The sequence below is a fragment of the Ambystoma mexicanum genome, chromosome 8 (genome assembly GCF_040938575.1).
Source record: "Ambystoma mexicanum isolate Mex_15411 chromosome 8, UKY_AmexF1_1, whole genome shotgun sequence".
Classification (NCBI taxonomy): domain Eukaryota; kingdom Metazoa; phylum Chordata; class Amphibia; order Caudata; family Ambystomatidae; genus Ambystoma; species Ambystoma mexicanum.
The window spans coordinates 1,684,711,948-1,684,738,152 of record NC_090929.1 but is presented as its reverse complement, the minus strand read 5'-3'; the positions used below and the strand labels follow the sequence as shown (position 1 = coordinate 1,684,738,152).

The 26,205-nt window shown below is 48.2% G+C and overlaps 1 protein-coding gene across 4 annotated transcripts in view; it reads right to left on the bottom strand.

Annotated features, from left to right (window-relative positions):
* Nucleotides 1-26,205, bottom strand: part of LOC138473324 (deleted in malignant brain tumors 1 protein-like) — a 633,955-nt gene that overhangs the window by 282,773 nt on the left and 324,977 nt on the right. For all 4 annotated transcript variants that reach the window (XM_069611990.1, XM_069611993.1, XM_069611992.1 and 1 more), the window contains 3 exons: nucleotides 14,521-14,544; nucleotides 14,198-14,233; nucleotides 10,143-10,457 (listed from right to left, as the gene is read on the bottom strand). In XM_069611990.1, the coding sequence (XP_069468091.1) occupies nucleotides 10,143-10,457; nucleotides 14,198-14,233; nucleotides 14,521-14,544 (375 nt within the window). The remainder of the gene's footprint in view (nucleotides 1-10,142; nucleotides 10,458-14,197; nucleotides 14,234-14,520; nucleotides 14,545-26,205) is intronic.

Genomic DNA, 26,205 nt, shown 5'->3' with positions numbered 1-26,205 from the left:
CTCCTCTTCTTCCGTCTCTTCTACATCGTCAATTTCGTCCATATTTCTCCTGGTCTTTACTCTTTCTCCTCCACCACTTCCCCTTCTTTCATCATTTCCTTTACTTATTGTGGGCGTGTGTATTCGTTCTCCCTGTCTGCGTCCAGAGAGGTCTCTAAGCCTTCCTGCATAGGGTGTCAGTTCTCTTGTGAAGGGCGCTAGTTTAGATGGGCATGTTGCACGTAATGAGCGTGGGGTGGTGGAGCATGCATGACGGGACGGTGATGGCGTGGCTTCACGTGTCTGCCCCTCCGCCATTCCATGCTCCTCCTCCTCACTTCTCTGCAGTTCTTCCTTTCTCCTGCAGATCCATGGTGAGTCCTTATTTGTCCAGGTGGTGTATAGTTTATCTAGGCTTTCCCTTTCACTGTTTCTTCCTTCCTTCCCCATTTCTTCCTCTTCCTCACTACAAAAGTCATTCATAAATGGCAACCCCCAAACTGTCTTTTTCCCCCCAATCGTTACTGTTTTTAAGTCTATTAGGTCCGTTCCTCCCTTTTCTTCTTTACTACTCGCTCCTCTTTGTGCCGATGTTGTTGCTACTTCTGTGCCTCTATATACCTTCCTCCTTACTTCACTCTCCCCCCTCCTATCTTCTCTTTCCCCTTCTTCTCTCTCCGCTATTCCCCTACCAATTTCCTCTCTTTTCTTTTTTAATTCTTCCATTACTTCACAACTCATTTTTGACAATATCTTTTCATCTTCTTTCTTCCTTTCCCATCTCTCCCTCTCCCTTTCTATTATACTCTCTATCATCCTCCCTTCTTCGTATTTCCTTGTCGTTTCTAACAGTAATCTCTTCTTCCATATTGCCATTTCTTTTTCTTTCTCCTCTTCCTCTTTTTTCCTGTCGCGCAGTACTGCTCTCGATACCCTTTCTGCCGCTGCCTTTAGCCTTTCGGCTTCTCTCCTTTGCTCCTCAGTTCGTTCTCTCATTTTACCCAACTCATTCTTACCTTCTTTCCTTTCCCGTGCTCTCTCTCTTTCCCCCCTCTCGAGCTGCTTGATCAGTGCATTCTGTTCATCCCTTAATTCTGCTAATCGTTCCTCCAAAGTCTCTTCCTTTTTCCTTAACGGCTCTTCCCCCTTTCTTTTCCCCTCTTCCCCTTCCATTTCACTCTCCCTGGCATTATCCTCGTCCATTTTCCTCACCACCTCCTTCTCTTCTCCTGTTAATGAACCTCGTAATTTCAATAGTATCTGTGCAGCTACCCACTCGTCATTTCCTATGTCCGTAGTCTGCTCTTCTTCAGTCCTCCCCTCCCCTGCTATCATCTTCCCATGAGCTGATCCCGTTTTACTACTCCGCTCCCCTCCCGTGTGGCCACCTGTAGCTGTATATGGAGGCGGGCTGTATGCTGGGTTCGAGTACCCCTCAGCCGCCCTTAATGGTTCTCTTGCTATTTCTCCTAGTTCTCTTAAAGGGTACAAGTCCCCTCCCTCTGTTTTCACTACCTTCGCTAGAGGTATATCGTCGCTCTGTTCCTTTTTTATTTCATTTTCGGTTGAGTCGTCACTCTTTTCTCCTCCCTCTTGTCCTCTCCCCGTGTTCTGTGTTCCTTCACTTCTCTTTTCCCCACTCTCTCTCTCCTCCTTAATCTCCTTGTCTCCCGTTGTTTCCCCTACAATGAACATTCCGTTTAGTCCTGGTCGGGTCCCCTGGAGCATCCTCCACAAGTTGAACACCTCCACGTGGTGCGTTAACTTCTTCCTCTTGTATGTATTGTGCAGATAGTTTAATAGTGAGTGTTGGGTATATGGATCGAAGCTACCATTAGGCGGCCATGGTGTCGTCATTTTGTTGTCCGTCCCCTGTGACCATTCTATGCTGTACTTGATCAATTTCTCTCTATGGGGTGATAGTGTTTTACATATGTGTTGCAGCGGGGTTGTGAGGGTGTTCCCCCACCCCCCGATCCTGTCCCGTATGACATAGTAGCGCTCCACTTGTTACCCTTCCCCTATTTGGTAGTGGTTATCACACTAGCAGTTTACAATATACAACCTTGTACCTTTACCTGGCCCCGTAAGTTTGGGGACTTGCGATAGTCCGCTAAGGAAAAATTAGTAAAATATAATATTTACATTTGTATATTCTTTTCTTTAGTTTCTTCCTTTATACAACACCCTTACGGCCCCCTGCGGCCTGAGCGCACGCAGCCCCCTGCGGCTGCGTGCCCCTTGTGACGTTCTTATACCGCCGTCCTATTTTCACTTGCTCCTCCTCCCTCCTCTGCACTTGCCGTGGCCGGCGTTCTCCGTGCGCAGCCACGTACCTCCTTTCGCCTTCCCCCGATCAACTCATTACCGTGTACCTCCGTTTCCACGCCCTTAACACAGCTCTCCTTCCCGCCACTCAAAAAATAAAAGATGTCTGGTTCTCGAGATGTCCTATGTAAGCCCTGCTGGTGACGTCACCGATCTCTTCAGACTACTGGTAAGTTCTTCATATATTCTTTAAGTCCAAAATACACTCGCAATCTACCCCCGTTAACCCCACAGCTGTCTTCCTGTCACTCCTGGAACAAGGTAATCAATAATATAATCGGACTGCGCACACTGCGTCGCCTCGCGTGTGATACGCCCCTCGACAGGAGGGCTTAACCAGCCAATTATCTTCCGTATTAGGCAACCAGCTAGCTACCGCCTACAGGGAAACGTCATCTATCTATCGAGTTTCCTGCTCGAACAATAGGGATCCTCATCTACTCATTGATCAATAATTGCCAAATAGTAGGAAACCACACACACACACCCTTACACGTGGTCGCAACCTAGGCCAATCAGTTTCTACGAGCGGCCGCACGTGATGTTTTCGTGCTCCGCCCCCTTCTCTCCCGTAACGTAGCGGACTGCTCTCGCACTCGTCCGGCTACCATTCATTTCATTGCCAACACTAAATTGTCAAACCTTCGCCGCTCACCTGTGCAACACCTCCCGCCTCCCGTATTCAATTCCTCCCCCCTCCCTCACAATTTCACATTGCTTGTTGGGCGTGGCATACTCACCAAGTTCTCTTGATGCGGGGCCGCTCGACTGCGTGCACCCCTCCAAGCGGCTCGCCACCTCCCCTCGTCTGGACTACGTCTGGACACTCGCCAACCGCGAGCGGGATACTTCTCAACCGGCTCCCGAGGGCCACTATCCGGATTGCGCCGTCCGGTCTTCTCGCAGTTCCGCGATGGTCCTGTAGTCCTGAAAAGGGGGCAGCGGCAGAGGGGGCCGCGCCGCCGGGCCTCCTCGCAACGGGAGTACTTGGAAAAATAAAAATAAAAGCGGACCTTAAACAGATCTCAGCAGTGCCTCCAACTTGTCGGGGGAAATTCTCCCGGGGCCGGCTGGGCCGTCCGCGGACCTCCGGGCAGGGAGGCCCCAACTCCTCCCGTATATCCCAAAAAGATAGAGTATGAGACACACGCAAGAAGCAAGGTGATTCTGCTGTTTATTAAACAAAACGGCAGGGATGGCCAAGGATTGTACGCGTCCGTCCTGACACTCTCTCAGCAGCGTGGGGCTCGCAGGCCCTTTTTACCTTAGCGTGACGCGCTACTCGCGTCACCTTAGCAAAATTAGCAAAAAACCTATCGCCACTCTGGATTGGTTCCCCGAGTGGTAGGGTTAGTATAGCATACATATAGAAGACTTGGTTATTGGTTAAGGGTCAGTCAGGTGGTATACTTGGGTTGTCCCTTCAGTTTGATACATAAAAATTGTTACATGAAGACGCCTGAGGATTGGTCAATGTTAATGGCGTCAGTGATAAGGGTCCCATGTTCTGATTAGTTCACCCGCGAGCCCCCCAGTCTGGGACCATCGCTGTTCCCATCTCGCGGTGCACCTGTCATTTGCAACAATGTTTCACTATGGGTGTGTGCAGACAATGTGAGGACTTATTCATAAGCAGGAAGGCCGACTACTCCCACCGTCGCAGATGTCTGTTGAGTCGCTTAATTGTATCTGCCTGTGTCTTGAGACGGGGGGATCCAGACGCCTTCTTCCTCCTGGGCTTGGCACCCTATCAAGTTCGGCTTGGTCACGTGAGGTGGGGACAGTGGTTGAGGCAGAATTCTGCACAATTAATATTACATTTCTCACTGTGTGCCTGGCTTATCTTGCAGGTGCGACCTTGGCGTCGGCTTGCGGAATGAGAGTTTGCAACGTTGTGCCCTTGACTGTCTGCTTTCGCTGGGCTCATTCTGCAGGGTCAGCAACCGAACCCTTGCTCATTCAATGTTCATGAAAGCTTTTGCTTGCGGCCTACTTGGGCCTGGTGCATAGGAGGAACCATTTAATGCAGGGCGCTGCAGGTTATGGTATCATATTGCTCTATCCCCAGTATCGTGTCTCCGTTATATTCCTCATTATGGTACATGGTTTTAGAAGAAGCGTGAGCAAGCCTTTTTAGATGAGTTCTTTATGCGTCTTGCGTTTCTGCATTTGAAAAGCCTATGTTGAAAATAATAAAGATGCACGTCCGTGGGTGTGTCCGTCGCCTACGTCATAGCATTGAGTATGTTCTTCGTGTGAATTGATGTGGGAGTGTCCGGTGTGTATGTTGCACGTGTGTGCTGACCGTTAGCTAGGTCGTCATGGCATCTCTAACGATGTGTTGATTTGGTGCTAGATGGTTTAGTCGAGTTCATCCATGCCTCAGGTGTCGGCATTTGCAGGGCAGGCTGGTGGGCATGCGGGTGGGCATGCGAGTGGGCACATCCGTATGTTCTTGTACCAGGGAATTTGGTCGTCAGGGAGATGGGCAAACTCCTCTCGTGGCGGGTGTTTGGGCCGTGATCCTCTAGGCCATGGTTGAGAGGGGATTGGTGGGAGCCTTTTGGTCACTTTTCCCACTTCAAGAGTTTGGCTGTAAGTGGTAAAGTTGGAGGTAACTTCGTTACTGGCAACTTTACGACTACGTCAAATTACAAGTTTCGGCAGAATCAGCAGAATTACTGCAGCGGTAATTTGGCAAAACAAAAACATTGAGCCTCATTCCGAGTTTGCTGGTCCGGGAAGGTTGCCGGTACCGTTGTATCCGGACTGTCAAACTCTGAGTTGTACTCGCGTATTCCTTTCATTCCGCCAGGTCTGACCTGGCAGAATGAAAGGCACCCACAAGCACAGCGTTATCAACGGCGCCTGTGTATCCGGCTTCCCCAGTCTCATTGAGCCCTATGGGGCTCAAGTGGGAATGGGGAAGAATTTTTTCCGGCGACCAGGAATGGCCAAATATCGTATGACTCCGTAATTGCCCATTTCTGGGTGCCAGAAAAAATGCAACTACGATGGCAGCCGTGCCTGTTTTACAGGCATGGCTACCGCCAGGGTTGTCATGAGGCCCATTGAGTCCAACAGACTAAAATTTAATGCGCACTTACACCGCCACCACCACTTGCAATCTGGCAGAAATTCTGCCGGACCAAGTGGCGGTAACAGTAATTTGTTTGGGCAGTATTCCGATGGGTTTACCACCGCAATACCACCCAACTGGTAATGAGGCCCTTTGTTTCCTTTAAACAGCATTACTGGCAAACAAGAAGCACAATGCATTATGCCTCCACTGAACAAGACATCCTGCATGAAAAAGGCTTTTAAGGAACACCGAGAGAAAGCCCTGCTTCACTCCCCCTGTAGAATATTTCTAGCTTAAAAACACACACACATCGGGTAAATGGCAACATTGTTTCTATGATTCTCGGTCAGATACATTTACAGACAAATTCAAGACTGCTTACAATGTGGCATTAGAAACCCGTTCCAGGGGCAATCCCGGGGGAAACGGCCCTCCAGCCCGAGTCAAGGGCCTGAGTGAAGCGAGGGTGGTTAACGAGGGATCTGGGGAGTTAACCTGTGGTGTAGCCCATGGAACTGATTACTAATGCCATTAGCACCCCAGGTTATCAAAGCGGAAACCCAGGGTGCTAAAAAAAAGTACTGCCATTCATTGAATGGGAGGTCCTGTGTGTCCCGTTCAATGAATGAAAACACTTTGCCAAGATGGCCGCCATGATTGTAGAAGGCGGGGCTCCGCATGGAGCACTTCATCCATTACAATAGCGGCTGGAAATTCAAGAATCAGGGAAACTGCTGTTTAATCAGTGGTTAGAGCAAACATTTTGGCATATGATGTGTACAGTCGCTGTTTCAAGATGGCCGCCACTGTTCTACAATATATGCTCCTTCTCTTTTTGGCAGATAAGCATAGTGTTATGTTTGAATCCCCCACCCCCTCAGGCTCGTGCAATGTCACATCTCTAGTGACACGTGATGTCATTTGTACAATAAAATGGCCACACAGGCTCACGTACAGCAGTTACCAATCGAACTACAGAGTACCTGTGTCTCTGTCCAGCATGTATGCTGGAGTGGGACCGGCCTTATCCAGTACGCCCAACACAACGGCAACGAGGACTTGACGTAACCCGTGTGCAGACCGTCATGGCTGGTTCATGCCCCTATGAGCGCCTGATGTATGGTACACAGCTCTTTTGTCCAGTTTTCCCCGATGATCGTCGGCCTCCCAGACGAGGTCCCGTGTTGTGCCCAGAGCATGTTTTTGGTGTGCGCTTAATGTTTATGTCAGGCAAGTCCTGACAACCGTTGGTGAGCCGACGAGGTCCTGTAGTGCCCGGGTGCCCACCACCGGAGTACCCGATGCAGACTCGAATGCACTGACTGAATGGAGTCAGAAGCAGCCCTGACAACTGCCAGTTTGCCAGCAAAGATTGCACATGCTGTTTGTGGGGCCCAGGCTGGGAGAGGGAACAGCGGTTCACACCGCTGCAGCAGGAGAGAAGCGGCATACACCACCGCCGTCTTTGCGGCCTTGGCCACAGCAGTTATAGACAGCCCTTAACTGGGGGATGCGAGTGGTAGCGGAATCCACCATGGGAATGGAGGCAGAGAAGAATGCAGCTTGCTGGGAAAGAATGCATGCGGCCTCAGCCACGAGAAATAAATACATCTGTCACTTGGGGAACCGAGGAAAACACTGAAGCACCATCCCGGCGACCTTACCTTGGTCCTCAGTAAAGAGGGTGCTCCTGTGGCCAAGAAGGATGCAGGCAGCCCCTACCAATCCCGTGATGACCCCTGCCTGGGGGAGTGAAGGAACAGCGCGGCCTCTGCGGTCATGATTGCGGTGTGCCAGTGCATTGAAGCAGGTGAAGAACCTCCCTGTTTTGGACTGACTCACAGCGCCAGGCAGCAGATGTGGCCTCTGGTTATTCCGGGTGCGGCTTTTCCTGCACGTGGACACAGAGGAACCTCTTTCCTGGCATTGAACCATAAATAACTATCGCCCAGGTTTAGGTAGTCAAGGGCCTTTTAGGTACCTTTTGAAGCTGTGTTCCTGTCTAGGGGTGGCACACTTAAAGTGGACACAGTGAAGTGCCCGTCTGAAACTGTGATCATGTGAACTGCCTGTAGGCTTAATTTGGGCTCAGTAAAAGGGCATCAGTGGTATACCATCTTCTTGGACTAATAAAGTGTTTTGTATATATAGAATGCCCAGTTGCCCCACTGGCTGGGTCTTAGATGTATATGTTTTAGTTGTATTGCCCAATCCTAAATGTGATCAAAGAATGAATTGCCAATGTTAAGTGTTTGATATGATATGATATGATAAGTAATTTATAACGCGTCTGTAATTCAGATCATGCAAGTACAAGCCTGAGGGAGAGGGGAAGTGCCAGGGGGAGGGAGAGGGAAAGTGCCAGGGGGAGGGAGAGGAGAAGTGCAATAACAAAGCTCAAGTAAGTGCAGCCGGGGTGGCCGGTTCTAAGTGAGTGCAAAGAGGCAGGGGACTGTGGGGTTTCAGATACAGTCCCTAGTGCGCGGTAGGCAGTGCCTGGGGCTACTGGTCGTGAAGGAGCCTGGTTCCCATAAGGTTCAGAGTGAGGCCAGGTAACCAGTTAGTGCAGCAGACAAGCGCATCAGCAGGAGAGAGAGAGAGAAAACAGAAGCGAAAAGGAAGGTCTTGAGTTGCTTCCAGAATTTAAGGTGGTCCTGCTCAAGTTTGAGAGAGGCAGGGAGGATGTTCCAGAGGAAGGCCCCAGCCTAGGAGATAGATCTACCCCCCCCCCCCACTCACAGCCTAGAGAAGGATCTGCCCGTCAGAGTGTTGGAGGTGGATGAGCAGAGGGTTTGACAGGGGAAGTGCTTAGGAAGAGAGAGTTGTATGTAGTCTGGTCCCTGGCCCCAGAAAGCCTTGTGGACAATGCAGAGGGTCTTGACCTTGTTCCTTGCAGCCACAGAGAGCCACTGGAGAGATTTCAGGGCTTTAGAGATATGATCCCTGGGCTTGAGGTCCAGGGCAAGTCTCGCAGTCCTGTTCTGGATGAGGTGCAGAGGGCGGAGAGTAGAGGCAGGCAGATTTAGAAAGGGGCTGTTTGAGTCGTCCAGCCTAGAGAGAACCAGGGCTCTGGAGACAGTGAGCTTCTGGGGGAAAGCGAGAAAAGTCAGAATACCTCTGAGGAGGTGCAGCTGGCAGTGGGACTTCTTAGAGACGTCCGTGATGTGAGGAGAGAAGGAGAGGATGGAGTCAAAAATTACACCAAGGTTTTTTGCCACACAGGAAGGCGCAGGCAGAGTGCCCAAGGAGGGTAGCCAGAGTGAAAGAGGGAAACCAGGAGCAGGGGTCCCAATGAGAAGGATCTCAGCCTTACTGGCATTGGGGAACAGATCATTAGAGACACACCATTCCTGATATGCGGATAGACAATCAGGAATGAGCGAGAGGGGAGAGGAGGCTGAGGGGAGCCTGAAGGAGAGCTGAGTGTCATCCGCATAACACTGAAAGTTAGGAGAGAATGTAGAGATGAGGTGGGACAGAGGTACCAAGTAAAGGTTGCAGAGCCAGGGTGAGAGGTTAGAGCACTGGGGAACACCACATGTGGAGAGAGACGTGGTGGAGAGAAAGGATCCCAGATGGACCTGGGAGGGTTGATCGGAGAGGAATGATGCCTACCAGGCTAGGGACTGATCAGTGGTGCCCAGGTTTTTCACAGAGACAATTGATCAGGATGGTGTGGTTGACCGTGTCTGGACCCCCCCCCCCCCCAAGGCTCATGCAGTGTCAAGTGTGCAATGACACGTGATGTCATTTCTACAATAAAAGGGCTGCACGTGTTCACGTACGGCATTTACCAAGTGCACTCCAGAACTCCTGTTTCTGTTTCCAGCATGTGAGCAGGTGGGCCCCAGCCTGTGCCACATAATGCATAGGAGGCAACAAAGAAACCATTTTGCTGCAAGCAATATGCTGCCACTTTTATCCTGGCAAAGAGAACATCTACACATTTTGAAGGCAAGTACTGTCATTTGACATTCAATGTACACTTTCTTGAATTCCCTCAAGAAATAAAGTTAAACTATGAAAGAAACATTCATGGCTCGGTTCCACTTCGTGTGTTGTTCTTACTCCGCTTTAAAACTATACTTGGTAAAGAAGGAAGTTGTAAACTCTCATGTTATAGGAATGCTATGAAATCTTAATAATGTGCATATATTTCTCTCTGTACAAACCTGATGAATGTTTGTTGATTTATGAAATGGAGAAAGTCAAATAAAACACTTTGACTGACCACCAGCCTAACCTGGTGTCAGTTTATTCAGGGACCATGAGGTTGGGTAATGGTGGCGGCTCAGTATAACCACAGTGAACGGGGGAGTTATGGTTTTAAATAGCGGGTGGACTGCTGGGTGTTAGTGAGGGTGGGATCCATGAGGTTACACATGGTGAGTACTTGACTTAGTGCTTAAGATTTGGGGGAGGTGGAGTAATAGTGGAAGCTGAGCTTAGTGTGAATGATCGGTCTCCGATGAGCAGCTGAAAAGGTGGATTCACAGCATGAAAGTCCGAAAGTGTGACTGCCAGAATAGGTGGCAGTGCGGAGGTGAGGGTGGGTATGGTGCTGATCTGGCAGTGCTGAGAAGGCGGTGACTCTAGTGCTTAGGCAGAAGGAGAGGAACAAACCAGTTACCTTCTAAAAATGAATGCAGGTATGTTCATGTTCTACTAGTTCCCTTTTATCAGGCTGTCCCTCCCCTGCGGGTTGGAATTTACTTGTAGTGAACCTTCACCCCAAAGGAGAACGAGCACTCACCGGAGCAGACGACCCCCGCATCCTCATGGTGCCCACAGTTATGCGTAGTCAACCCGGAGTGGGAGCACCCGGAGAGGGAGGACTCCGAGCCACTGCAGCCGACATCATCCAGGATGATGCTTCCATTGCCCTGACCAAAGAGCGCCATGCTTGGAGCAGAAACCGCCACTCCACAGCCGAGCTGTCTGCACACCACCTGTGCATCGTTGAGGTCCCAGCCATCGTCACACACCGTCCCCCAGGAGGAATTGTACCAGACCTCAACGCGGCCCTCACAGCGACTGGCACCATTCTGAAGACGGGCGGGTAAATACACTGCAAGAACATCAAGGAAAGAAGATATTACCTTCACACAGAACAGTCTAGATTTCCCCATAAACCTTTCACAATAGTCACCATCAACAAACATTGAGCAGCGCATCTGAAAAGGTCTGGGACGTTAGTGGCATGGACCTGTGGCAGATGGTGCAGAAGCCCTTCCCAGACACAGCGTGATTGGAAGTTTACACCATCATGACAGCAACTCTATGTGTCTGCATGCTAAATGCTCAGAGCACGCACCCTGCACGAAGCCCGGCGGCCATCTTAGAAATCACATCATTTTTATAAAAACCCTATTTTACCATTTGAATGTGGCATCCCAGATTAGGTTATGTTTACCCTGAACTTAACATTAGCCTTAGAAGATTGATAGAATATTTATCAACATGTTCCTATTCTAGATGTGCACAATATGTGGCATGAACTCTAGAAAGCCTGAAGGAAATTACCAGGAGAATTCCTCACGCTAAACCGCTGACAAAGGTTGGTGGCGCGCAACCATAGCTTCCCTTACTGGTGTTGGTGCTAGGACTAGCCTACTTGTTGGGAGCTGGGACACTCTGGCTAGAATACTTTCCTGCGCAGGCCTGTAGGAGGCTGTTGACTTCCCAAGGTCCTCTGAAAGGCACATATATCCATTTTAGTTGTTTAAAGGATTTTTTCCCAATTAGACTACTTTTTACACAATTATTAGTCCAGTTTTAATGTCCCCTTTGTTGTCCATTTCTATAACACCTGTGGACGTCCCCACCTGAGCACAGAGAAACCTCTACTGCTGATCTCTGCTTGGTCTAAAGAGATGCCAGTCAGCCACCCTGCCACCAGCCCCAATGTCGGAGACATTTCACACCCATTGCGAGACCACACACATCTCAGGCTTTCATGAGACACCTTCCTGGTCTGATCACCATTTCATGTTGAGACACTCCTCATAGTGGATCCACTCAGAAGAGGGGCACCCGTACCTCCTTTTCTATGATTAAGGAACGTAGGTTTGGTCACCCTAAGTTCACTAGGGTTATCCAGACATGAACCCCTTGCTCAATGTGCTCAGAGAGGCACAGCACCACCTCACTGATGAGGCCTGACTATTAGTGGTCGAAGTGTACGAAAAGAAGTAGCGGAACACCATGCCCCTTCCAACGCACAACACAAACCCACAAACAAATGGGCCTGCTGTTTAAGGGAACGTGTTTTCGAGGAGACTGTGTTATAATAGGGAGAAAGTAATATGAAACACATGTGAAACACAGACTACCCCCTTCTCCTGTATTTTATCAATATTCAGACCACATACAGTAGAATACAGATACACCTGTGTCATCAGATCACTAAACGACACAGAGCCTTTTTGATTGTGTACATGAAACTTTGGATACATTTATTTCACAACATTAGTTTCTTCATTACACACATCTTCTGTCTAAAAACATAATTGACGACATACTTATCACCAATATAAATACAAAATGTATTCTTCATGGGTTAGTTTGCAAAAAAGACAGACTGGCTTTCAGTGTTCCATCTGGTCATGAGTTCTACAACAACATAAAAGAGGTTTATTTCCAAAACATATATGGCTAATTGTAAACCACCTTTATAAAGAGCAGTTGAAAAACTCTCAGAATAATCGGGTATTGACACACTGAATATTGGTCTGAATATTGGTAAAATACAGGAGAAGGGGGTAGTCTGTGTTTCACATGTGTTTCATGCGTGAACCGTGAGCCAGTGCTTGGTGAAGCCGAGTATGGCCTGACACATTTTGTGGTTATTTATGCGGTCCCTTAAAAAATCTTCCAAACAGTGAGGAATCTGTTCAGGAGAATCTGTTGGAATCATGCCCTCAGGAAGTGTTGCCATGCATCTGGAGGCTACTGCAGTGCACAGTCTACCTCCTTGACGTGTAGACTTGGTCTTTGCAAGGGCTTGTCAAGTTTCTACGAAGAATGATTTTTTAATCCATTTGTTCGCGTTCCTTTGATGGCTTCTATCATATTCGTATCAGTGTAATGTTCTAAAGGTTAGAATGATAGTGTAAATTCCCAAAATGTAGGAGCAAACGTAAATTCTCCAGGATAGAACTCTGGACAGATTTTACAATTGCCACAACAACCTTCTCAGGACTTTTAAATTGGTTTTCTACCCTCATGTTTGCTTCTAAAAACTAAAGGGGCATCGAAAGGAGGTTAGTGGAATACGGATTGTGAGAGTGGGTTTAAAGGAAGATTGGCCCTCATTACGAGTTTGGCAGTAACCATGCTGCTATTGGCGGCTTGGCTGCCGCCGAAATCACGTCGGGGCCCGGGGCCTCGGAAGGAGGATTTACTGGGCCATTCCGATTTCGGAAGGCCTGGCAATTCCTCCCTCCAAGGACCCGGACAAGGTCCTTCCCCATTCCCATTTCAGCCCCCATAGGGCTGAATGGGAATGGGAGAGGGAGCAAACAACGGTCCATTACGAGATGGCCCGTTGTTTGATCTCTCTTCCCCTCGCGGGACCTGGTAAGCACGCCTGGTTTTACCAGGCGTGCTTCCCGTGTCCCGCGAGGGGAACTCGTAATGCGGCGGTACGGAGTGAACGGTGCCGGCACCTTTTACGGTGCCGTTCACTCCGTACCGCCAGGGTCGTAATGAGGCCCATTGTGTAGTAAAACATTTATTTAATTGGACATAAGGCCTAGGCTAGGATGGTTCTGGGTACTCCCAGTTAGCGGTGACTATTCTAGAGGTTTAGAATATGAGGGACGTAGCTTGACTGGAGAACGCGATGAGGCGACAGAGAAGCCATTTTTCCATGTCCAGAGGTCGACCTCCTTCCACTTTCCCAGGAAGGATGACATCAACTGGCAAGGAGTGACAGTACAAACTCCAGGAGGCTTGCCTCGTGCTCCTGGCACACACTCTGTGGACTGAAAGGGGAAATATAAGGAGACTTGCTCCATTCTGGTTCCCCAGACAGGCCAGTCTGATTGGCGGTGCTGTGCAGGGGCCAGGGTTACGTTGTTAATGGCAACGAGAGCAGAATTACAAATAATTACACATTTTCCATAGATCCGGTTGGAGCAGAATATCCCACCTGTTTTTTTAATTTTTTTTTCATTTCTTCATCCATGTTTTATCATTATTTCGTGTTTAAATACACTTATTTTGTATATAGTCTTTTGTATTTTCTGTTGCATTATAGAGAGCCAATGAATTTAGTTTGATCCGTTCCAGGTCTTGACTGATAGCATCAAGGATGTTATGCCGAAGTTCCCGAAGTTGAACAATTTCCCAAAGACCCGTAGTAGACATGTAAACACAAGTGGAGAACTGCCTACTGAAAGAGATATTGCAACTGTCACCCATTTGGACAATATTACAGTAGCCATGTGCAGCAGGGTCTGTGGGCCATTGTCCCTTCGTGGCACACATTCCTGTGACGTGGGTGTGGAAATGTGGGCGCTGTTACCAATGGTTAAAGCCTAAATCTGATAAGGTTAATCAAACACAGGGCCACTGGACCAGCCTTGGCTCACATGCTCAGGCACTAATAGCCACAGCTAACAGAAAACAGAGGATGAAGAGGTGCAACCAAGCCTTGGGTCTCCCTGGATGATACCGGACCAACATCCCACTGAGCATCACAGACATCACCACACAGTTTCACCAACTTCAGACACAGCAACGCCCTTCTTTTTCCACTTCTTATGATGCAGAGGAAACACCAGTGGTAACACTTAAGAGTCCTACCTGGTGCTGAAGTACTTGCAGGGACATGGCTCTGAGCTGGAAAAGGAACAAGACACACTGTAAGTTCACAGCGCTGACTGTTTTTTTGTTGCCACCCTGCTCTTCAAATGTACCCCTTTCCTTTTGGGGGACCCCCACATGCCTCGTCATGCACCGCCTCGCCAACACCATGTATCTCCTCTCCCTCTCACCCTTTTCTATTTTTAGTCAAGGTTTTTGCCCAAAATCAAAATGAGGGCATTTGTCATTCCTGGCTGTACCAGATTCGGAGAAACAATATATCGCTGAGCGCGCCGCGCCGCAGCGCGTGATGTGAGAATTACCTGTTGATGATGGCGGTCTGGCAGCTGCAAAGAAAGGAGAAGAATCAGATCAACATAGAAGCGCTGCCACCCCAGGAAAGGTTCAGCAGCCCCCACTGGCCCCCATTAATCATGGAATACCGCTGGTGGTAAAGGTAGTAACTGCTGCAACGTAATATACATCCCTTAATGTACAAGTGGTAAACAGAGACAGTAATATGGTAAAAATGCAAAGCAATCAACAGATACCTGTGGGTTATAAGGCAGCGAAGATATTGAGGCATGGATTGCGTCCTTGCAGGAAACATCTCCTCTCTCATAACCCAGTTTTAGTTTAGTTTAGTTAAATTTTTAAAACGTGCTAAATGACCCAAGGGCCTCGAAGCGCACAGTAAACAAAACCAGTTGGACACACACAGAAACGATCCAGATGAGATGAGACAGAGGGAATAGGAAGTTTAATCGGAATTAAGATTACAAAAGCGAGTCTTAACTCCCTTCCCTTTTACATTGAGTCTTTGTGGGGGTTGTGACTGATGTTTGACACTGGTAGCTAGTATTGTGGTGGCCCTACGAAGCGAGGGACCCTGGCCCTAAACTGCAGCCGGAGGAGTTATACTGAGGTATCCCGTGGCACCTCACTGCATAGCAGGACACAGTCACAGGACTTTCTATTGGGTCCAGACCCCCTTTCCAGCCAGGACGCCCACTGGGGGTACCCACTTTGCAGCGACCCCCTTGCAGACGTTTGAAGAGACGAAACATTTAAAAGGGTAAAGCATTGTTCTCCCTTTTCAAATCACTGCTAGAGAAGAACGCCACAGCATTACTGGCATAAAATTGCCACAATGCATTTCCCCTCCATTGAACGACATTGCCAGCCTGAGAAAAACTGCAAGGTAACGCATACAGAAGGCTACAGTCACACACCCTGAGTCCCTTCCCCTGGAGAGTTTTTCTAGCTTAAGAAAACACACACTGGCGAAATGGTTAGATTGTTTCTTTGATTCTCAGTCAGTTACATTCACAGAGAAAGAGTTCTCTACTCAAAACTTGTTACATTGTAATTCTAATCCTTTGTTCAGATTTCCCTCCACAGGAAGCCCCAGACTGGCAAGAAGGAACTGCTGCCCTCGGGAATGTAAAAGAAAAGCAGACTTTAAAAAGCAGTCGCCACACACCTTCATAGCAAGACACTGCATTGAGGAGGCTACTGGACACGTGACCAGGACCTGTCAGTCAGCTGTTCTGCCCACCACTCCTGAACAAAGGATGAACAAAGACAATGACCTCACCTGTATGTGGCTGTTCTGACCGTCTAGGACTTGAGTCTCTATCCTGCATTTTACCTAAAAAGTTACCCCTAATACTAATATTTGCCAAAAGACATCACCAAGAGTCTCCTCCCTCCCTCCAGCCTATCCCCACCCTCACTAGAGTTTAAAAGGTCATCAACACCGCCCTTGACCGCATCCAACACCCTCGGACCACACGCACAAGCCCTCTCGTGCTGATCAATGCTCACTCAGTAGTCGCTCAAGCCAATTACATCTTGTACAGCAACCTTGACACCGTCTTAATCACCAAAACATGGTTAAACCCTGTCATCCCCCATGGTTTTAATGTCCTCCTCCCTCAGGCTACTGCATCGAATATGCCGACTGGCCAGGAGAGAAGTGGAGTGGCAATCATCTGCAGGTGTGATTGGCCATGCTCCATCATCCCCCTCCCAGAACAAGCTCATTTGAATCACACGCCTGCCGGTTCCCTCTATCGCACAAGGAACCCATCACCTTCCGCCTCATCTACAGACCACCTCACAGGAGGGACTCTTTCATTGCTGACATCTTCAGCTTACACTCCTCTTCCAAATTATCACACACTAATAATGTATTTCTAAGACACTTGTGGCCCTCTAAAAACCACCTGGGCTAAGACAAAACATTTGCCCCTTGGAACACCTCTGAGATTGCCTCCAACAAATGCTCAATCAGAGCCCTAGATAAATGGAGGCACAAAAACCGTACCCCTGGGATCTCACCAAACCTCAAATCTCTCCACGCCACCCGTAGGATTCTGAACACTGAGGCCAAAGCTCTTTAGCTCTCCACCACCATCGCGGCAGCCTATAACAGGGGCAAAGCCCTCTCTGCAGTAGTAAAGCACTGTACCAAACCCTCAGACGGCCCTGAGGTACCAGGAACTCAGGAAAAATGTGAATTGACATTATCCAGCAGATCATCGACTCAACCTGCCGCAGCATCAGCACCCCCTGCACTCCAGCACACGCACTGCCCCGTTAGACTGAATGTTCTCCTTACTCTCCCCCAGGCCTCCCAAGAACAATTGCCAACCTCACTTACTTCCTATTCTGATGAGATGTTCACAGCCTCCATTATTAGACAATTGGTGAGCCCAGCTCAACTTACTCCTTAACTTCATTAAGGCCTCCCTCACAAAAGGGTAATTCCCAGACAACCTCAAGACTGGTCCAATATGACCTCTTTTGAAAAAAACACTCTTAGACCCAGGTGACCTGGCCAACTACTGGCACATTATGAACCTCATGTTTATTGGCAAAATCTTGAAAAACGATGTTGCTACAAAACTACTCTCCAAAATGGACAACTATCCGTCCCAAGTATAGCATCAAGACAGCCTCCATACAGTTGGTGGATGATGCTCTCCAAATCATGGATACGGGCAACTTGTGCCTCCTCATCCACCTTGACGTCTCGGCTGCATTCAACACCATTTACCACTGCATCCTCTTCTCTGACCTCACGGTCAGAATGGGATTCTCTGGCCCCGCCCTGAATTGCTTCACTTCCTATCTCTTGGGCACACAGCAACCTCTCCACATGAACATGGTGCATTCTAGCCAACTCCCAGTCTCCTGCAAAGTCTCCCAAGGTCCCATCCTCTCTCTGATCCTTTTTACCCTTTACTTGTAGCCCCTGGGCACACTCCTGAATGATCCCGATATGGCCATCAGAGCTAAAAGCCCACAAGACATCAGTCACCCCCGCGACTCCCAAGCCATCATCCAGGTGTTTTTATGAAACATTTTGCTGAAAAAAATCATTGAATTTTGTTTAATATTATTTATGGGGGGCTTGCCCCAAAGCCTCCCTTTCCCCACCTATTTTACACTGCTCCTGACCCCCCAACCCTTTATCTGCCCTTTCCCACCCCCCGCAAATTTCAATGTTTTTTTACAGCAAAGTGTTTTCATAAAAACATCAGTCAAAAAAACTGTCCATGAATTGACATCATACCCACAAGCTTAACCCATCCAAGACAGAGCGTGTCCTCATCGGTCGCACTGCTAAACAACAACCTGTTCAACGACGACTCAAGGATATGTGTGTAGGAGGATTTAATTCACAACTCTCAGATTCAGCAACATTCTCAGTCTTCACGATTGACAGCATCCTGTCCATAAAGAAACACATAGCCAAGAAGGCCAACATGGTCACGCTTCAAATCTACACCCTTTGCAAAATCAAGCCCTTCATCCCGCTGCAGGACTTCCAGACCATAGAACAGGCCCTTATGGTCTTGTGCATCAATGAGGGAAATGCCCTTCCAACAGGGCTCCGAGCTGCTCACTTGCCTCCCCTAAAAGCAGACCAAAGCACTGCAGCATGTCTTATTTCGGGGCGTGCAGAAATTTGACTGAATCACCCATGTTCTACTCAAACTAAATTGGCTTCCTCTCCAAGAGGATGTTCAAGACTGCACAGATAATTTATAAGGCAGTCATGATGAGCACAACAGTGTCCAGGTGGCAAAGCTCCACATATCTGGTGGCACACGTTCCTTGTGCAGCAAATCCACCAACTGGCTCAAGTCTCAGCTATTCTGCAAAGAGAGGACGCACAAACAATCTTTCCCTTGTAATGCAGCCACAATGCTAAAAACGTACGGCCATCAACAAAAAATAATAGAAGCAAGGATCATTTCCTTGCAGTATACCTTTCCTCTCTCATAACCAGATTTTATATTAAATATTTTTTGGTGGTGCACTAAGTCTGATGTTTGACACTCGCGGTTAGTATTGTGGTGGCCCTAAAGACTGTAGGCCCCCCCTAAGATGGAGCCGGAGAAGCTATACTGAGGGATCCAGTGACACCCCACTTCAGCCCCCACCTTGTAGCAGGAGGCAGTCACAGGAAGTTCTGTTCCACCCAGGCCCTCTTTCCACGCATCAGTCCCACTGTGAGTCCCCAAGTTGCAGGGAGACATGGGCGGACAGATGAAGGACAAAAGATTTAAAAGGAAGAAGCATTGTTTCCCCTATTATAAAAACTGCTAGAGAAGCAAAGCCACAGCAAACGTTCGGCTTCATTAAGAGTGTCGTGGGAAATTCTCCCGGGGCCGGTTGGGCCGTACGCGGACCTCCGGGCAGGGAGGCCCCAACTCCTCCCGTATATCCCAAAAAGATAGAGTATGAGACACACGCAAGAAGCAAGGGGATTCTGCTGTTTATTAAACAAAACGGCAGGGATGGCCAAGGATCGTACGCATCCGTCCTGACACTCTCTCAGCAGCGTGGGGCTCGCAGGCCCTTTTTGCCTTAGCGTGACGCGCTACTCGCGTCACCTTAGCAAAATTAGCAAAAAACCTATCGCCACTCTGGATTGGTTCCCCGAGTGGTAGGGTTAGTATAGCATACATATAGAAGACTTGGTTATTGGTTAAGGGTCAGTCAGGTGGTATACTTGGGTTGTCCCTTCAGTTTGATACATAAAAATTGTTACATGAAGACCCCTGAGGATTGGTCAATGTTAATGGCGTCAGTGATAAGGGTCCCATGTTCTGATTGGTTCACCCGCGAGCCCCCCAGTCTGGGACCATCGCTGTTCCCAGCTCGCGGTGCACCTGTCATTTGCAACAATGTTTCACTATGGGTGTGTGCAGACAATGTGAGGACTTATTCATAAGCAGGAAGGCCGACTACTCCCACCGTCGCAGATGTCTGTTGAGTCGCTTAATTGTATCTGCCTGTGTCTTGAGACGGGGGGATCCAGACGCCTTCTTCCTCCTGGGCTTGGCACCCTATCAAGTTCGGCTTAGTCACGTGAGGTGGGGACCGTGGTTGAGGCAGAATTCTGCACAATTAATATTACATTTCTCACTGTGTGCCTGGCTTATCTTGCAGGTGCGATGTTGGCGTCGGCTTGCGGAATGAGAGTTTGCAACGTTGTGCCCTTGACTGTCTGCTTTCGCTGGGCTCATTCTGCAGGGTCAGCAACCGAACCCTTGCTCATTCAATGTTCATGAAAGCTTTTGCTTGTGGCCTACTTGGGCCTGGTGCATAGGAGGAACCATTTAATGCAGGGCGCTGCAGGTTATGGTATCATATTGCTCTATCCTCAGTATCGTGTCTTCGTTATATTCCTCATTATGGTACATGGTTTTAGAAGAAGCGTGAGCAAGCCTTTTTAGATGAGTTCTTTATGCGTCTTGCGTTTCTGCATTTGAAAAGCCTATGTTGAAAATAATAAAGATGCACGTCCGTGGGTGTGTCCGTCGCCTACGTCATAGCACTGAGTATGTTCTTCGTGTGAATTGATGTGGGAGTGTCCGGTGTGTATGTTGCACGAGTGTGCTGACCGTTAGCTAGGTCGTCATGGCATCTCTAACGATGTGTTGATTTGGTGCTAGATGGTTTAGTCGAGTTCATCCATGCCGCAGGTGTCGGCATGTGCAGGGCAGGCTGGTGGGCATGCGGGTGGGCATGCGAGTGGGCACATCCGTATGTTCTTGTACCAGGGTATTTGGTCATCTGGGAGATGGGCAAACTCCTCTCGTGGCGGGTGTCTGGGCCGTGATCCTCTAGGCCATGGTTGAGAGGGGATTGGTGGGAGCCTTTTGGTCGCTTTTCCCACTTCAGTCCCCCCTCTGGTCGACTTGTCGACCACAAACATATCCTTTTCCTTATCTCCTCTTACTCTCCATATTTTAGTTACTCCTCCCAAATGTCCATAGTGGTTGACATGGTCTTCAAATGACCAGTACATATATACACAGGTTCCTCCAGGTGTGCAGTATACCCATTTCCCTATGTAGCTCCTTGGGTTTCTTGGGTTTTCGAGCTTCACAGATGGTGGGTCCAGGTGATTAGTGATGATCTGGTTGCGCAACCTCTCTCTCTCTTTTATTATGGTGCCTGCGTGTTGGCCGTCATCTGCTGGCATCAAGGGGTGCATACCGACCATTTCGATCATCTCATCTGTGGTGCGTGCCTTCCGGGCCTTCCAAAACCTTATTAAGATAAGTGCAGCTCCAGCCAAAATAATGCATCCAATTATGATCTTCAGCCCATCTGACAGCCAAGATGGCATCCATGACCATAGCGTCGCAAACCAGCTCTCGTCCTTTTTTACACCTTTACTTTCGTCCATCATTTTGGAGTGCATCTGGGCCAATTGTGATACTGCTTCTGTCAGTGTACCATTGTCAGCATCGTTAGCAGGAATGAATGTGCAGCATGATTGTCCTATCTTTCCGCAAGCACCTCCTTCCATTGCTGTGAGGAGGTCCAGTACATATCTGTTCTGTAGTGCAACCATTCTCACTGCTCGCAATTCCTCTTTTATTGCGTTGAATCCATTTACTGTAGAGTTAATTGTCATCATTAGTTCCCACCTAGTTATCTGGAGCCATTTTGCGTTTGCGTAGGCCTGCAGTCCAGGATGTATTATTGAGGAGAAGAACATAGCTGCTCTGCTGAATAGTCTGTGTTCCGGCGGGATTGAGGTGAGTGCTGTTTCCGACCTTCCCCACAGGTAATTTCCTGTCAGAGGTTCTCCTTGTCTTTTCCTTCTGTTCAGGACAGTGTTGTTGCCGTTGCGTCGGTTCTCTGGCCCTTTCCGAGGCTGTGCAGATCTCTTCTTCCTTTTGTTCCCTTCATCCATTTTGGGGAAGTTCGCCATATTCACATGTTTCTGGGGCACCACTAGTGATGGTACATTAACGTGTACTATTGTGCATACACCATTCCACAGAGGGGGCAGTGTGTGGTACGCCTTGTCTCCACAGGCCCAGTAATGGTCCATTACTACTGCTGTTCCTGCTCCCCCCTCAGGTAGCTCTGTCACACTTGCACAGTTGGTGTTGTATCCTACGTCTACTTCTCCTTTGTGTTGGTAGCATATCTTAGGTGCAGTCATCGGCAGTATCGTTATTGGGTCCTCATCCTTCTCTATCCATGTTAGCATGGGTACGTACTTGACCCAAGTCATCCAACATCTGTTGTTGTGCTCTGCAATAGTTGTAGTATCTTCTCTCGTTATCATGTTGCTGCCAACCACTCCTATGTCCCATTTGTCACCCAGGTACACCTTTCCTGTTATTATTATCAGTGGTCTTTCCCAACATCCTTGTTTACCAGCAGCTTCAGTGGCGTACCAATCACATGGTAGGTACTGTAGTGTAACTTTCTTCGTTTCTCCTTTTTCAGGACCGCTTGTTATGTATCTGAATGCTTCGGCATGTAAACTGGTCTTGTGGTAGCTCAAATAACTCTTAAGGAAGTTATTTTCGTACGGCTATGTGTCTCGTGATTTCCATACCAGGTGTACCGTGTTCCCTTGAAATCTCCCTTTTGTTTGGAACAGTGGCAGGTATATTATACATCGTGCTGTTTTTTCATCTATTTCCGTGGCAACAAAAGTTCGGGATGCACTCATGGCGTATGGGATCAATGAGCAGACGTAGCAGCCGTCTTCTGTTGTTTGTTTACCTATTTTGGTCATGTGTTGGTACCACATGTTGTTAGAGATGTGTGCTGAATTTTGTATGTAGTTGTCAATATCTTTATTCTCTGAGTATGTGCTGCGTTTAACTCTATTACCCTTGTGTGGAATTTCGCTAGTACCACCTGACGTAACACCTGTTGCAGCTGCGGGTGGGGGTATATTAGGTTTGGGAACAGCAAAAATATTGATAGCATAGTTGTACCGCCATACAGAGGCAGCCACAAACCCGGTGATCATCAAAATCCCTATCATCTTTATTACAGAGGCTAGTTTCACCGGCATTTTGCTCTTACCTTGCTGCAGTCCGGCAGCTAATTCTTGCGACGTTAAAGTTGCCCGCCTGAAAATTCTCAATATGCTTGTTATTAGTGTTAGTTGTTGTTTTCAAGCTCTCCCTATCAAGTAGTCGTTCAGTGCCCAGGCGAAGAGCTGTTCCCACGCCAATCTAAGCGATCTATCTCTTAGGACAGGCAAGTATGGCTGGATGTGGGGCATTGATTGCTCTATGGCCAAGAGGAGAGCTGTGTAGTAGACACGTACCCTCCTTCTTTTCAGGTGCTTTGGCCTTTTTATGTAATAGACAAATTGGTGCGATAATTCTTCAGGGTAGTTATTGTCCGAGGGTATCATCTACTCCTTCTGGGCAGTGAACTTTGTTAGTTATCTGCTTTCTTAACAGTACAATAATACACCGTACCTGCATGTGCGAGAGAAAAAAAAAAGAGAACATTCACGTGTTTACATGTGTATGTGCAAAACAATGTCCTTCAGTTGGGTTATTATCGCAGTGGGTAGGGGGTCAATGGGCAGAGGGTTTGGGGTTCAACTGGTGGAGGCCTCTTTACTCTTTGAACGTGTGACCATGGGGTGGGCGGTATGGTAGTTACCCCTCTTTATTTCGGTAGTTGTCTCTGGGGAATCAGGGGGGTGGCAGGGTATGGGGACACTTTGGCCGTTAGTTGCGGTAGAAGCCCCTTCCTCCGTTGGCGATGCTGTTGCTGCTCTTCCAATGGCCCCGTCGGTGACGCTAGGGCGGGTCTGGAGTTTGCAGATCTTTACGTCGTGCAGGTGATTCCAGGCACGTTTGTCCTGTAGCTTTACTGCTCTCGTTGATACCTCCTCTACCAGGTGGGGGCCAGTGAAGCGTGGGCTGTTCCACTTTCTATTGAAATTGCGGAGTAGTACGTGGTCGCCTTTGGCAATTTTGCACAGTTTTCCCTTTTCCAATTCTTCATCCGCGTCTTCTTGTTGATCACTCTTAGACCCGCCCTGCGTGCGCTCGAGCTGTTGAGACACAAACACCACACTAGTAATCAAATAAGACACATATTGGTACATTTCATCACCAAGGACATTTGCAGTGCTCTCATGGTCGGTAAATGCTCTTGATGTTGGCGTCAGAGGAAGGCGCATTTGGTGTCCGGTCACCACCTCGTGAGGAGTGAGGTGGTGGTCGGAGCCTGGTCTATTCCTTAACTCAAATAGGGCTAGCGGAAGGCAATACAGCCAACTCTTCTTTGTTGTTTGCTGTATTTTTGCAATTGTCTCTTTTAATAGGCCATTCCGGCGTTCGCATATACCGTTGGCCTGCGGGTGATATGCACATGCAAATTTATGCTTGATGTTCAGTAAGGACGTGATATGCTGGAACATTTCATTGGCGAAATGCGGCCCATTGTCTGACCGCAATATTTCGCACACTCCCCACCTGGGAAAGACCTCCCTTACTAGGAATTTAGCTGCTCGGAATGCATCTGGGTGTGAGCAGGGCCCTGCCTCGATCCACCTAGAGAATGGGCACACAACTACAATCATATACCTATTTCCTTGACATACGTTGATCATATCAACATAGTCAACATGGATGTGTCGGAAGGGTCCCTCTGGCCGGGGTATAGTACCTTTTATCACCTTCAGCGTGTGACCGGCCGTGAACTGTTGACATGTGAGACAATTGCTGACAAAATTTGACACATGGGAATTTAACTCGGGGCAGAACCAATCTTCCCTAATTCGTGCTGCGATTACTTCCTTGCCTGTGTGGGCTGGGTGGTGTAGTTGGCTCAGGGCGATGTTCAATAGTGCCAGTGGCATTACCATTTTTCCAGTGCTACCCTGGCGCCATAGTGCGTCAGTTGGTGACATTGTACATCCTCTTTTTACCCATATTTCTTTTTCTGCCATGGGTGCAGCCGCTTGTAGCTCCATTATCTGTGTGGCTGGGAGATGGGTGTACCCTTCTCTTACTAATAGCTCCTTAGCTATTCCCCTCCCTCTCCCTCTCTCTGACTCTGTGGGGTTCCATACCTCGCCAAAATATGCAGCATACTTCGCGTGTGCGTCTGCTGCTGCATTCCCTTTTGAAATATGATCTTCTCCATTAGTGTGTGCGGTGCATTTTACCAAGGCTAATTCTTGGGGGTCATTTATTACTTCAATTAGTTCAGCTAATAAGAGGGCATGTTGCACTGGGGTGCCGTCAGCTCTCCTAAACCCTCTTCTCCTCCACTTGGACAACCCGGAATGGACAGTAGATGTGACATATGCACTGTCGGAATATATGGTCACTCGCTTGTCAAAACTTTCCTTCAACGCCAAGATCAGTGCGACCAATTCCGCTGCTTGGGCAGAGTAATGCTGTGGTAATTGTACGCACTTCATCGCCACACACACCGGCGCCTCTGTCATTTTCACCACTGCTGCCCCAGGTCTCCTAATCCCGTCACTTTGGTCAATCGTTGATGACCCATCAATGAACAAGAGATCACCTCCCTCTAGTGCATTCTCTTCAACCCTTCTGGTGCATGAATACATTTCAGTAATCTTTGTACAATCGTGTGCATAGTCTCCTTCCTCAATTGCCTCTGCTATAAACCTTGCAGGGTTGACTGTGCTGCATCTAACAATTGATAATTCAGCTCTAGATAATATAATCTCATAACCTGACGCCCTTTGCGTTGTTAGTGTGGACTTAGGCTTGTTCAATATTGCAAATAGTGCATGTTCCACAAACAGTGTGGTTGGGCACCCCATGGTGATTGCTGATGCTTTCTCTACCGCAAAGGCAGCTGCGGCGAGACCTTGTTCGCAAGGGAAATGACCTAGCATCACAGGATCTAAGTGACCGCTGTAAAACGCTACTGGTTTGTAGCCCATGCTTGTTTTTTGAGCCAACACTGCTTTCATCACTGTTGAGTCGCAATGTGAAAATATGAAAAATTGTCGTTCATAATCTGGGGTGGCCAGTACTGGAGCGGTTGATATTGCATCTTTCAGTTCATCAAAAGCCTCTTTCATTTCCATTGTCCACCCCAACTTTTTCTCCCCTTTGTTAGCTTCTTTTAACCCCTCAAGTAGAGGTCCTATGTATGAGCTGTAATCAAACACCCATGCTCTGCAGTAGTTGCACAGGCCAAGGAACTGCTGTAGTTCTCTCACTGTTTGTGACAATGGTGTTTTTAAAATTGTCTGTGCTCTTTGTGGTGCAATCTGTCTTCCATATTGGGATATGAGCTGTCCAATGTAAAGTTCCTGACAGTATTGTAGCTTTTCCTTGTCTACCTTGTAACCTTTTTCAGCTAGTATTGTCAGCATCTTTAATGAGTCCTCTCTGCATCTTTTTTCGCTTGTGCTGCAAATTATTATGTCATCAACATACTGCAACACTGTGCTTTCCACTTCAATGTTACCCAAGTCCATCTGTATTACTCTGTTAAAAATTGAGGGTGACTCGCAGTACCCTTGTGGCAATCTGGTGTGTTTCCACTTTGTGTTCCTGTACGTGAAGCTTGTCAGATCTTGTGAGTCTGGGTGCAGGGGTATTGAGAAAAAGGCATTTTTGAGGTCGATCACTGTAAATCGTGATGCCTCTGCTGGAATGCCGCACAATATTGTGGCCGGGTTTGCTGCTATTGGGTATTCTGCTTCCACTATATTGTTC